Raw genomic sequence first — 14,838 nt, forward strand, 5'->3', positions numbered from 1 at the left:
CATGGAGAAAAAGCCATGAAGAAACCACTGAGAAAAAATTTTGTTAATTCAATAAATACCAATACCTGTAACAAATATTTTTCTAAATGTGATTTGTTATTACTATATATCTACAAATATTTTTTACAGGTACTGGTATTTGTTGAATTAACCAAATCTTTTTTTTCAATAAGAATTTTCCAGATCAAAGCATGGATGATATCTTTCATCTTCTTTGGTGTGTGTGATCGAATATGTTGTCAATGCTGCAAAATAAAATCTCCTAAACGTCTGATACCACTTTTTGCACTTTATGTTTGAGTCAGCACGTCCATTTAAAGCACAACAAATCATTTCTTCAACAGTATTACTTTTTCATGAGACGTGAAAAAATGCAGTACTTCAAATTTTGTTGGATCCCATCACGTTTACTGCTGTTTTTCGAGATAGTAGAACCAACTATTATAGTGCTTCTTAAAATTTAAGGGTGGCATTTTCAAATCACCATAAGACAGAAAAAAAATTTTTAATTTAGACCAAAATTACAAAACGTTAAAAGTAAAGCCATCAAATTAATTTATACACCTAATATATATGTATGTGTGTGTGTGTGTGTGTGTGTGTGTGTGTGTGTGTGTGTGTGTGTGTGTAACAACCATAGTTGTCGATTAATTCCGTTGTAATTGAGACTGATGAGCCGAAGGACGAAGGGATCCTCCCTCGCGCGTATTGGTTTAGTCCTGGCCGTACGAAACTTCAAGAATGCCATTTGTCGCGCAAGACGGCGGGACGCGCGGACGTCATAGTTTTGCATCTTTATCGGCATAAATTGCAGTCCGGCCGGTCAATCGTTCGTGGAATTTCAACGCCGTCGCGTAATTTGGCGCACGCGACCATCACTGCCAGTCGGATGACGGACGATACGACAGGCTAAAGCCCGGAATGCTGTAATAAGCGTCAGACTACCGGAATTTTGAATATTTTGACGATGGGTTGCATCGTCCTTTCCGTTCATATCGGTGTGATACCGTTTTTCAAAAAGAAAACTCAAACAAAAAGTTCATTCCTTTGCAAAAAAAAAAATCGTTTTCGTTTCGTGTCGCGAACGTTATAGGCGACAAAACATTCGAATATCGAAAAAAATATTTCTTCAATACATTATTTTATAATCTTTCGAACAAATTGTAAAAAAAGTTTCAACGAACAATAATATGCATGATACTTTTTGCACAGCAATTAGGATAGGTATTCTACCCATCCATTATCTCATTAACACGTACTTACTCTACGTTATTATACAATATTTACGTTATTATACAATTAATTTGTGCTCATCTATTCTAATAGTTATAAAAAAAATATAATGTTGCCACCTTATAAGTAGCAATTAAATAAAAACGAACAATTGTCAAGATTAACATTTTTCTCAGAAAGCCACTTGTAAATTTAAATATGGGAAAATTTAAATATAATGAAGATATTCAAAAAAAACATATACATATTCACTTATATTTTAATAGTATAAACGTGCATTTAATTATGTATTAGTATACTTAACTCACTCAAAGTAAATCAAAATGTTTCCGGTTTTATGTAAATAAAGTTAGAGGTCATGACATATATTTTATTTAATAATTCCCATGTTTTTTCACATACTCATTATAGCTATACGCGTATTTTTTCTTGCGTTTTTGTTTTTTTTTAAATCTTTTCCATCGGACAGTTAAGCAGGAAGCATATACTCTTGACGATTCAAATCGACGAAGCGATTCGACGCATTATAATATAATAAGAATCAGATTAGCATTGAATGGAGTGAGTGGCGCAGTGGATTATCAAAAATACCTATAAGAATCCTATAAGACTCACAATATGCAATGTAACCTTTATTAACAAAAAGAAGCAAGAAACATGAAAAGCGTCATACGAATAAATATATGAATATTACTAAAAATTTTAAGCGATGTCGTTTTAAATTATATCTAAAAATTGTACCAATTATTGTTTATGAGACAACTGGCAAAGTCGACGCATAATTTTAACTCAAAAATAAGTCATTTAATTTTTTCGCGTAAACAAATATCTCTGTTCTATAATTTATTTGAGATTATTATATAATCTCAAATAAATTCTCTCTCACATAAATTTATACTTAATATTTTTTTTAATAAAAAGAAATGAAAAAAAATATATACGGATTCTCGATCAGTAACAAAAATTATTAAGCTTCATTTTCTCTTCTTTTCGCGGCCGGAATATAAAAACACAAGTGACTACTGCCGAGTTAAACGAATCACGTACATGTTTTTGTATTGAATAGAATGTTGGATGAAGAATAAGAGTATTTTGTCATAGAATATATATGGATCTATGCTTTTCGAGCACCCTGTATAAGAGACAATTATAGGCGCTATTGCATTAACTTGATGGACTGTGTCGAGCCCACAACGACACAGGGTATCAAGTTAGAGCCACCTCGCTGTCGCGCCCCCTAATGCGTCGCATACGTCGCGAGATTTGGAGCGTAACACAACGATTATTGCTACCTTAATACAGGCGTGCTCGTATAATCGGTTAAACCGACGACCGGTGACCCTGTGTGATTGTGCACAGTCGTATAACAATAGTCCAAAGCGTCGACGTCGGACCACCCGCAGTTCGCTATTAAAGCCGCTTCTGAAAAGAAGAGAAATAAAGACGAAGATACACACATACATATACATACACTTATACACACTTACACATACATATATGCCGGACTCCCCGAAGAGGGAGACCCACGGTTAGGTGGGACTAAGGTCCGAAAGCAAGGCGAAAGAAATGCGAGAGGGAGAACCAAGGACACCCGTTAGGGCCTTCGAAAATCGAAATGAAGTGTAGGAACGAGCAAGGAATTAAGAAAGTGGACGCTGCCGACGATGAAGACACAGCGACGACGACGGCGGCAACTACGATGACGACGACGAAACAACAACGACGACGACGACGACGACGACGACTAGATGTAACACGAAACTTCGTGGCGCCAAAGAGACCACTCCTAAGCCGCTGCACTAATAATATCCTCCATTGTGCTACCATTAGCCGCGTAACGTGCCGCCACGTTCCTTTTCTCACCTGCACTCCTCTTTTTCTCTATTTTTCTCACTTTCTTTTCCACTCTTTCCTCTCGCCTCCTTTCTTCCACCTCATCGCTCGTCTTTTATAGTGTACCTTTATAACGCAGCTTGTGACGACATTATACACCAACTGATTGTCTGTCCGTGATAATGTCGCAGGGATGCCTGGTTAAATCCGCGTCCTCCTTTCATTTGCCTCTTAATCCGCAGAATGATCAAGACGAGAGTAAGAGATGATTGAAAGATTTCTTTCGGGGACATTTATCCCTCTCGTATAAATCTTTGTAAGACTACAAACCGCACACTGTGTGCTCAGATCAAATGTACTATATTTATACAATCGGTTACGACTTCTTGTGGCCTTCCAGTCTATCAGCGAAAATTGAGATGGATTGAACTGAACCTCTAAAGGGTTTCTGGACTTGCGATAATCTCTCTCGGCATGCAGAACATAATCTGTAGCATTAACTATAATGGATCTATATAATATCCTGAATCGCTTGTGTCACGCGAGGATCGATATCGATCAATAGTCATTTTTTTTTTAATTTTAACGTCGCGATAGAAAGATAGCACGTCGATAGCATGTTTACATTGTAGGGGAATTTAGATGCACGATGCAGCGACATACTCTAAATAAATTAGCGCTTATCATGCACTCTGCTCTTGCAGGGTAATCCGTACGGGCTGAAGGACGCGACGGGGATGGGCATGACGGCGGACATGGGTGCTGCCTGGGGCACGGCCGCCCTTCAACCTGCCGCCACGGGTTACTACCCTTACGATCCAACCCTGGCCGCCTACGGGTAAGTTTATCGCCAGGTTTCATGGTCTCTCGGCTCCATTAGATTAAACTACCACCGAAAGAGTGAGAGGGAGAGAGAAAGCGCTGAGCTACCTCCCCTCTTACCCCTGACCCGTTACCATCGCGCGCCGCCATTAAAACAAGAGTCACGATTCCGTCGTACTCGCCACGTATACTCCGCTAGAAACGTTTCCGCACGACGACGGTTATCGTTATCGCGAATCCGTAATATCTCCCCCTTGGTCGTGCACCTGGAGAAGCACACCGTTTGCGGTGTATGGACCGTTAAAATCGCGCTTGGTCGTAGCAGCGAGATGAGAGACGCAGCGCTGTTTATCGTCGATAAAGACCGTAGTCAAAGTAACTTTTATGTTAATATGATGATGTACGATAAATCGGATATTCATCCGAGTCAAACGTCCATTTTTAATCTCCTTTCGAGGATAAACAGATATAGCTCGTTTGCGCAAACTGCGATCGCGCGTAACTACATTAATGCGATAGCGTCTGATATAACCGTCGTCATCGATCGGCTTGACATTCGGCCGAAGTAGTTGCCGCGATTTCCGAATTCTGTCGAACTCGAAGGGGTTGAAGGTACCGGCGCTTGAGTTAGGCCAAACACGACGGACGGCTACAAAATGGCTGTAGGCAGCCGAGTGGGCGTATATAATGGAGGCTTCCAGGTTGGACGTGTGTACATACGTACACTGGCGTACACGCATACACACATACACAGCCGCACATATCGCCACATCGCGAGCGTAGGGAGAGCAGTAGGTCTCTCTCCGTAGGAGAGCGAGTGAGTGAGTGAGTTTATTGATTGGCTTCCTCCCCGGGGTTGGCTCGCCCGTTCGCCAGGCCTCTCTCTGCTCTACTCACCACTCTACTCTCGGCTCCGTGTGCTCTCTCGCTCTATCCCCTATCTTTAACTCTATCTCTCTCCAACTCTAAATCCCTCTCTATCTCTACCTCTCTCCTTCCCGTCCATCTCTTCCTCCCGCACTCCGTCGCGTACGTCTACTCCCTTTCGACTACTTCCTCGGCCACCTCCGTATCCTCCGAACGAGTCGGCTCCCACAGGTGCTTTACTTGCTTCGCTTAGCAACCCTCGTGTCCGCCTAGCAAACACACACAAACACACACACACACACATATACACACACACACACACACACACACACACACACACACAAACACGCGCGCACGCACGCACGCACGCACGCACGCACGCACGCACGCACGCACGCACGCACGCACGCACGCACGCATACACATATACACACGTTCATGCTCAATGTTCAGGAATAGGCAAGCGCGCTGTGACTCACGTAACGGGAGGTTTCTCCCTCTCCCTCTTCCAGAGCCACCCCTTCGGGTAGTTGTATAGTCTGCATGTGCTCGGCGACGGTGGCGGCGGCGGTGGCGGCGCCTACCAGAGAAACTCCGACGGTAGGCATTGTTTATCGTGGAATTCAGCGCCCTTACTGCCTCGCTCTCTCACCACCTTTCCTGGACAAGCCTCTATTAATTTACTTGCTTAATAATACGACGGTCGCTCTCTCGCTCGCTTCTCCCTCATCTCCGCCCCGGTAGCTCTCTTCTCTTACTGCGTCACTTTTGACGCCGTCGGACCGCTATTGTTTTACCGGCAGCGTTGAAAGTTGCGGACTGTGTTATATGACAACGCAAGGAGGGGAAGCCCCGCGCGAGGGTGTAAATTGAAGCCGTTCGATTGGGACGCTCCGATTACAGGAAATGAGAAATACGTCGTTGCTGGCCTCTGCAAAAGGGTTTCTTTGGAGATACTTCGAACAGGCAGAAATATCTCTTTTTTTTCTCGTTGTCTTTACGTGAACTGATTGATTTCTCTGTTTTCCTTCGTTCGCGCTGTTGCACACTCCCACAAATCTTACCGTTATTGTATTTATTACCGGATGATAGATGAGTGTATGTCTCCATACTCTTTGTGCAATAAGACAATATAGCAAACATTATAAATTATAAATTATTTAAATATCAATTTAAATATCAAAAATAATCGTGTAGCTTTCAATAATACGAAACGGTACTCCAATTTAGAGAGCATCCAAAATATACATGAAATCAAATTGGTCTTCTTTCGTCCTTAAATCGGTAATTACACGATCAAAACATATTTGATAATACTATAATTGCGCTATCGCTCTTTTCGTCCATTAAAAGCTAGGACAGTGTGTCAGCGAATGCTACAGTGATACTATCTTAATTTCAACCCAATCGGGAAATACTGCTTTTTATTATCAACGAGCGCTTATAGACATTCACTGCGTTGGAATCATAGAGAAACGCGCGGCCTTTTTCTCTTTGATGATCACCTTTGATTTCCCGTAACCGGTTACTTATCCGTGTCTTTTCTATCTATCGTCTGGAGATGCCTGAAACGGCATCTAATACTGGAAAAATCACCTGACATATCGACGTATAGAATACGTACGAGAGAATATGCGCATTTTACTGTGACCGACAAGGTAAAAAAATTTCCGCTGAGATTCTCTTCGCGCCGTCATACAATTCGCTTAAAATAAAAATCAAGCATCGAGGCTACTCGAGCGTAGTGCAGTTTCACACAATTTTACTGATTATCGAAGTAGCTGATATGTCCTCCGCGATTACTCCGCCTTGAAATAATGTAAAAGGCTGCGATGTTGATGATTAAAGACAGAAAGTATATCAGTTTATCGTAGAACGCAGCGATTGCGCGAGTACAGGGGGCGGATCTTGTCGATGGCAGTACGGAGCAAACGCAGCCGTAAGCTATACGCGATTGCACAGAAGAGAGGGCGCACGTATGTGTGAAAGAGATAGATAGAGAGGGAAAGGGGGACAGAGAGAGAGAGAGAGAGAGAGAGAGAGAGAGAGAGATGCAATAGGTTGGCTGGTTGGTCGGTAGGAAACGTTTGCACATCCGAACCCGAGCGTAACTATTGAAGCTACCTATATATATATATATATATATATATATATATATATATATACACGACTATACCAGGCTGGAGGACGTAATTACGCGCGTTCTGCCAATATTGGTTAACCTTTCGAGGTTGACGCCACCATATGCAAAGCCTCTAATGAGTCGCTCGAGTGCTGCCAGTGTCTAGCATTACGCGCTCCTCTATGCACCCTTTCGCATCGTTATTATCCCCCTTAGTGGAGAAATTCCTACCGCTTCGATCCTACCGTTTCCGACCTCCCTCGGAGTCTACCGACAATTCCGTTTCACGTATATGATACGCCTCTCTCCGTCCTTTCACTCCCACGAACGGTACCGCGCTTCTAAATTGACGTTAATCTCCAATCTACGCAGGAATACGCGCAGCGATGCGATAACTGCAAGTTCATTTCTTGTTATTGCGCGAAATCCATTTGCCGAATCCCATATCGCACAACGTTAACATTTGATTATCGGTCTTTTGACAGGCGATTGACTGACAATAAGAAAGCTATTCGTTCCTATTTGCTTATCGTTTATGTTGGATTAAAGATATTTTTAAATCGCGGAGGATATTTTTAAATAAGTCACTCAAGGTGCCAGCTCGGATTAAGAATTGAAATTCAAACGTACATCGAGGTACTTTTGATATTTGCACGTTTATTAGCAAATCACGTGTTAAAAATCCGTATTCTGCTCTTCAAGGACGCTCGTCGCACGATTTCGCTTCAACATCGACAAAGATACGATAAGAGCGTGTCAGAGAATTTTATGATAGCGCCATTCACTCGCAGTCTACTAGTTCGTGAGCTCTCGCACTATGAGCACAACGCTTGTAGATCTTTATGTTATCTAGCTTCGTTTACAATCCTTTGGGAATATATTAGCTCGTATTTATAAAAATTCAAAAATATTTATTACTTGCCATTTCGATTTCAAGTAATGCGTGCCTTGAAACGATCGTATGATGCTTGTCAAGAGCAACGTAATATCTTCTTTCTTTTCTTTATTATATTTATTTGGACATTTATTTGTACGACTTTAAAGTATTCTCGATATTACACATTTAAAATTTCTTCAAATTAGCTTCAGAAAATTGAAAATTCTTTTATAAAAATTCAAGTACACACAAGAATAAATTTCGGGAGACTTAAATTTAAAAGTAAAAGAAATTAAATATTATACATAATAAAATCAATAACTTTTTAATTTTTTTGTTTGTAAGTTAAATCTCTCAGAATTTATTCTTATGTGTACCTTAACATGTAAAAGTTTTAGTAAAGCCAATATGAAGGAAATTTGAATCCGTATCGGTAATTCCGTCAGTCCAGCATCACTTTAATTCACGGTAAAACTTGACGTTTTCGTATTTGAGAACATCGTGCCTCGGGTGTGAATAACAGCAAGATTTTTCGCAAACCAACCGCGTTGAGATATGTTACAAGGAGGAAGGAAAATTGGACTGGTCGTCGCACATTGGCCAAGTTTTTACTTCGCTCCCATTCGTCGTTGCATCTGCATCGCATATACAAGACGCGATCACATCCGAGCGATTCTCTCCGGCACGCAACGGTACACTTAGTATGTAAATGACGATACGGATTCGTTGTGTATGTAGATAATTGCGCAGCGCAGCGCCGGCGCAGCCCGTGTGGGAGGCAGTTGAAATTGCGCATATTAACGAAGGGGGGCGAACTTTGATTATATCTGCAAGCTTGTATCGTCGTCTGCTGTCGATACCTGACGAGTCTTCGAAATGCGGACTATTACTTTCTTCCGCATATTATTATTCATTAACTTTCTCACTTGTAATATTGTCAAATAGGTATGTGCTCGAAAAGCCTGCAGCAAAAGAACGATTTTGCTAAAGTAAAAAATCTAAAAATTTAATTGGATCTGAAAATAATTTTATTAAACTATCAAAATAATTATATTCTAACTGCTGCTAGAATGTCAAAATTGTTTCTAGTATATATATATGTACATACACATACACGGAAAGAACGTTTAGAACTTTTGTTCAAGTATCTAAAAATTTAGCTACAGACTTAAGAATAACTGTTTAGACTATTAAAATAAATATGAAAAATGCTCTAATATGATAATCAATGTTATAAAAAATTTTGACATTCTAGCAATCAAGTGTATCTTACATAATTATTTTGATGCTCTAATAAAATTATTTGCAGATTTATATAGTTATATATTTAAATTTTTAATAGAATAATGTTTTCCATGTAAACTTTTTATGTCCATGTTACTTGACAATGTTAAAAAATAAGAAAGATTCCGAATACGTGGAGGAAGGTAACAGTCTACGGAACAAATATAATTTTTCCGAAGTATCTGTAATATATATATATATATATATATATGTATATATATATGTATATATTCGTGTGTGTGTGTGTGTGTGTGTGTGTGTGTGTTTTTGCAGCATCGATACTCCAGAAAATTAGAGAGCCTTCCCTATCCTGTTTCACGAAAGGACATATCCGTAATAGAATTAACAGTTTTCCGCCCTAATACGGTGCATTTTATTGTTTCGTCTTTCGCGAATGCCACCATGTGGTCGCAACTGCTTCAACGGACGCGGAAGCCTATCGAAATCGATAGGACTCCTTCGAGGACATGGCCGCTTTCTTACGATAGCAGCAGGCGAGAGGAGGAACGTGGTCGGAGGAGGGCAAGAAAAAAAAAGAAAGAAAAAAAAGAAACGTGGAAGTCGAGGAGAGGCTCGTTTTACTGGCGATGTATCCCGGCGGCCGCCTTTCCCTTGTACGAGGGAGTTTAATAGAGGGTGAAACGTCCTCCACCTTCTTCGAGTCAGCCTCCTGCGGATTGCCGCTTTCATCCCCATCGACGCGGTCATCTCGGCAATCTCGGATGCGGATCGCAGTGGTAATCGGAGGGTGGTACGTAGGGGGTTGCGCAGCCTTGTGCTCGTTGAGTGAAAGCGGGAACCTAATAATTCGCCATTCGATTTACCTCGATTTCCGCTTTTCTCTTTCTCGCTCTTCGGCTTCTTCCCCGCGTGTGTCGAGCGATTTCTCCAATCCGACCGCCGTCCGACATGCACTCGTCTAATTCGATTACATAAAGTGGAAATGGAGACCTGACAACGGGTTTATTTTTAACGGCGCCACAACGAAAATAAAGATCCTGCGATTGACGATTATTTCGGAATACATTTCGACAGAACTCGCCGCATTGTAAATCAAGCAATACGGATTGATCGATGACGATAATCCGGTTCGTCAAGAATATTTGTTGAAATTATTCAAAATTTTTAATTAGTCACCCATATTATTTCTCACAAAATTTGTAAAATTTTCATAAATTGTTGAAAATTTTACTGCAAAAATTGTTTCGATTATCAGTATCGATCTTTCGATTATCGTCGACCACTCGGTGTCGATACTACGAGATTTTCATTTATCTCTAGCCACCGACGAGCAACAGCAGCAGGTATCTCGCCAGGATGTGTTCCGCTCGAGGCGAAACATTGTTACTAACCACCACCATCGCCGCTATCGCGAACCACTATGCCTCTTCCATCGTTTCACAGCCGATGGATCGTCGATAGGTATTTTAGCCTGTAGTATATAACAGTATCCACCTATAACATACTCGCGCACTGGGTTCTTCGTAAGGGGAGGAATGGAAGAGAGACGAGAGAGGAGTAGACGAGACTGAGCGAGAGAGCGAGCGAGCGAGCGAGAGGGGATGGGCGAGAGGGGATCGATCGAATCGCCATTACGGCGAGTGAGTGCCGGGGGTGCACGATGGAATCACGCCGCCGCTGGGGGTTTATTCCCCGTATATATTTGCCGGAGTATCACCCTCGACCCAGTAGGATGCCGCCCCCCTCCTCTCTATCCCAGAGGGGTTTGATGTTCAGCAAGGCGGAGAGAAAGAGAAAGGGAGAGGTGGGGAAAGAGAGAAAGAAAGAGAAACAAAGAGAGAGAGAGAGAGGCACGGGTCTAGGAAAGCCGAGGGCTCGTGCAGAGCACTTTGGACTTGCCAAAATCTGCGGGGAATTCGCACCCTCGACACGATACCACTTCTCGAATGGAGTGGCCCGTTTCGACAAATATGGAACAATAGTTACCTTCTGGCAGGCAAACGACGAGCTTTGTTTAACAACGATTATTCAATCGTTAATAATGCATTTGGTGTTTGTTAGTGAAATACGATTAATAAGTTAATAAATTAATTTCGATGTGATACCTAAATTCCTTCACAAAAAAAAAGATAAATATGCGTTAAATTGTAATCAACCCGTGTACGTATGTACATCGATTATGTATCGAATATTTAGTGGCCAGCTGGTTTAATGTATGAAGAGATGCGCAAATATTATATACAGCTTACTGAACTCTTTACGTCTCGGTTTTTCTCGTATTGCGCTTCCTGTTTACAAGCTGCTGCTTGTTCGAGCGTAACGGAATTTTTAAAGAATTTCAGGGGACGTCTCATTGTAAGCTGTTTTTTTTTCGTTGTGTTTTTCAGGTACGGCGCTGGATACGACCTAGCCGCGCGGCGGAAGAATGCCACGAGGGAGTCGACGGCAACCTTGAAGGCTTGGCTGAACGAACACAAGAAGAATCCGTATCCGACGAAAGGCGAGAAGATTATGCTGGCTATCATCACAAAGATGACGTTGACCCAAGTCTCCACTTGGTTCGCGAACGCGCGGAGACGTCTCAAAAAGGAGAACAAGATGACTTGGGAACCGAAGAACAAGACGGACGACGATGACGACGCGGTGCTCACCGATTCCGAGGATAATAAGGAAAAGGACGATCTCGCGTCGGACAACAGAGGCGACCGGGTTGGCGAAGAGGCGAGGCGAGGCCTCGACGATACCGGTAAGCCTTTTTTCCTTTCCACGCATGACAACATCCGTTGCCCGACAGCGAGTCAGAATTCATTATTCAATAAGACGTTGCCTCCAGATACGACCCGTCACGTTTTCACGTCGCTATCTGCGAGAGCGATTTAGAAAATTGCTCGTAGACGCGGGGCGTGCTGACGTTAACACGCGAAATCTTAGTTTACGTCGCCAACAGGACTACAAACTGTGAAACGAAATGAAACGAGGGGCGTGTCCGCTAACGTCGCCGCAGAAAAAAAATGCTCGGAGAATAATAATAATAATAATATTCGAAACGACTAGCCCGCAGCGTATGCTTTGAGAGGGTCTGAGAAAGAGAGAAATTGCACCGTCGCACATAATATTCGCGATAACTCGTCGCTATCAGGAAATTTCTATCGTTGGAAACGTCCGATTAACAATATTGCGAGAAGTATCCTCGGCCAAAGCTAAAATCATTTCTCGAAGGTAGGTCCAGCGTGAGCAAAGCGAGCCGATCTCTTTGACTCCGGAATGTCGATGGCGTGTTTCCGTCGCGTGACTAGTTTCCCCGATATCGAATATCCATCAGCTGGCGTTTCTCGTATTGCGCAAGTATGCATTTCGCTCACAATGAATCGGACTTACGACTTCACTCCGGACGGTCGGCAGTTGTTCCTAAAAGATTACCTGAATCTTTTCGAGAGTATTTCGTGTACCGTTTCTAAATAATGCAAATATATCTTCGCTCTGTGTTTCGACCGAAAGATCGATGATAGGGCTTTTAGCCTTGTCGCTCGCGTACCTGTCGTTCCTCGAGAGCTTCTGTAAGTCGCCCATCAACCGTGAATTTTTACGGTCGACGATTCCGAAGTACGCGGCTGCAAATTTCGGTTCGTTTCAGCGCCCGCTGCACCGCAAAGCACGTCACACATGCTCATTAAGGGACCCGAATGCCACGACTCGTTTCCCAAATAATGGTTCGGATATCGGAGATATTTGCATCCCGAGGGCGATTTGCTCGAACCGCATTTCTTCGCGCGACGACCGGAAACGAGGAGTTGGAAATTCGCGGCGAAACGGAGCGCGCGCGCTCGGTGCGGAGCGGAGCGGACTCTACATCGCGGGGGCGGACATAATGGTTCACATGTGGGTAAACACAGTGACGGGTTGCGGGTTGCCGCGCGAAGAGATTAATGGCTCTCGGTTTGGTCCCCTGGTGAATCGGGCCGACGCCGTTGGTATTGGTATTGGGCACCCCGGGCTGGACCGGGCTGCTTGCCCGTGAGCTTGCCGCGGGCGTGTAGGTGTATGTACGAGGTGAGCGAGAAGCACGTAATTGTATGCGTGCGCGCGTGCAAGAGGGAGAGGGTGCGCTCGGGCTGAGTAGCCATCCGTAGAACCATATCCACTCCGCGCTACGGAGTCCATATATATACATACATATATAATATGTATACGTGTACATACATATGTACGTACACATATACATGTATATATATATGTATATATTATATACATTGTGAATGTATATAGATACACACGGGAGAACGCTGGTTCGAGGTACGGTGATGTATCGGCGCCCGCGGCGAGACGAATGGTACGGACCCTCCTATGGCCACCATTACCCCACCGCACATTGGCCAATATCGGATATTTCTCTCTCTCTCTCTCTCTCTCTCTCTCTCTCTCTCACTCACTCTCCTTCTCCTTCGTACTCTCGTCGTCTCAGTCTCTCTCTCCCGATCCAGGACACCTAGATCCTGCTACGTCACGCGTCCTGCAATGGCTCGTAATTTCAAAGGACTGGCTCGAACGGAGTAGAGCACTCCGGCGATGCGCCGGGAAAGGCTGACGAGAACCGATGGGAAATTGATTCGTCGCGCCAGTTCTCCCGCACGAGGTCGCGTGAAAGCACAGACGTTGGCGTCTCTTACGTTAAAATTTTCGTGGTTCTCTTCTTCCTATATAAATAACGGGATCGTGTATCGACACTTTGGTATGTGGACGGATATACACGTATACGCCTTCAGTCGCTCTGTGCCGGTGACCTTTAGAAATTCAAAGGGGAGCTTTTGGCGCGCTCATGAATTTCTACACCGAGCCGCTGAGGAAGATAGGTCACACGAACTGTCAGCTACCTATGCGGCGAGGGTTGAAATATTCGTATTCAAGTAGAATATATATATTCACACTCCCGGGCTTTTGGAGCTCGACTATTGCTACATAAAGTTAGGCACCGGCAAGTTCGGTCTGTCTTGTAAATCATCGAAATGTAATATTGGAATACAAAAATTATTATGTGTCTATAACTTATGGGCGAGTAACGGTCTGACCGAGTAAAGTCAAGCCCAATACAATTTAGTTATTCAATTTAAATACAGAATCTGCCCGCACGGCATGAAGATTACGAGATTAACGTCTGATAAAAGAGGGTCAAAAGTTAAAGAGCCACTTGTGGACTCGACGGTAGTATCTATTTAGTTGGCCCATAAGAGAGAAGTTCTCTTTATAAGGGGGTGCGTGCGCCCTAAACTGAAACTCTCTTTTTCTCACCCTCTCTCTCTCTCTCTCTCTATTTCTCTCTTTCTCTAACTCTTTCTCTCTACGTCTCACTTACACTCAAGAGTGTAGCAGCACGCCCTTCGTGCTTGGGAATTATCGCTTGACGACCCATCAAGTAAACCCTCTGCCGACACATTCGAACCTCTTAATGAAATTCTCACCCCTGACTGACTGCCTGGCTTGGCTCGGTGGCTGCCTGGCTGGCTGGCAGACGGTCGGGACGATCCGTGGAGTGCCCCGAGAGACGACGGGACAGGGAGATCGGAGCAAAAGGAGACGGATACGGTTCACTTTCTCTCTTTCTATCTCTCGCTTATCCAGTCGCTCGCGCATCCTCCCCACTCATTGCCCCGAAGGGAAACTGAAATCTCTCGCGCCCCAAAGTGGTTGAAGGCTCCGCTCCCTTTTTTCACAGCATCCCTTACAGCTTAACTGTATAGGGGTGTAAGAGAAATATCCGCACTCTCCTGCCGCTCGACGACCCTCCATGACGGTGGAATCCCGTTACGATGACTCGCGCTCTACGTCTCACTTTTGCGTATCG

General features: G+C 43.4%; 2 protein-coding genes across 2 annotated transcripts in view; one reads left to right on the top strand and one right to left on the bottom strand.

The window, feature by feature from the left end:
- The window catches only part of LOC105196166 (ankyrin repeat domain-containing protein SOWAHB), a 278,892-nt gene that overhangs the window by 183,556 nt on the left and 80,498 nt on the right, over window positions 1-14,838 (bottom strand). The window lies entirely within an intron of this gene.
- LOC105196167 (homeobox protein araucan) overlaps window positions 1-14,838 on the top strand; it is a 74,090-nt gene that overhangs the window by 45,027 nt on the left and 14,225 nt on the right. The window contains 2 exon segments of the mRNA XM_011161942.3: window positions 3,771-3,904; window positions 11,387-11,745. Coding sequence (XP_011160244.2) covers window positions 3,771-3,904; window positions 11,387-11,745 — 493 coding nt within the window.

The sequence above is a fragment of the Solenopsis invicta genome, chromosome 9 (genome assembly GCF_016802725.1).
Source record: "Solenopsis invicta isolate M01_SB chromosome 9, UNIL_Sinv_3.0, whole genome shotgun sequence".
Taxonomy (NCBI): domain Eukaryota; kingdom Metazoa; phylum Arthropoda; class Insecta; order Hymenoptera; family Formicidae; genus Solenopsis; species Solenopsis invicta.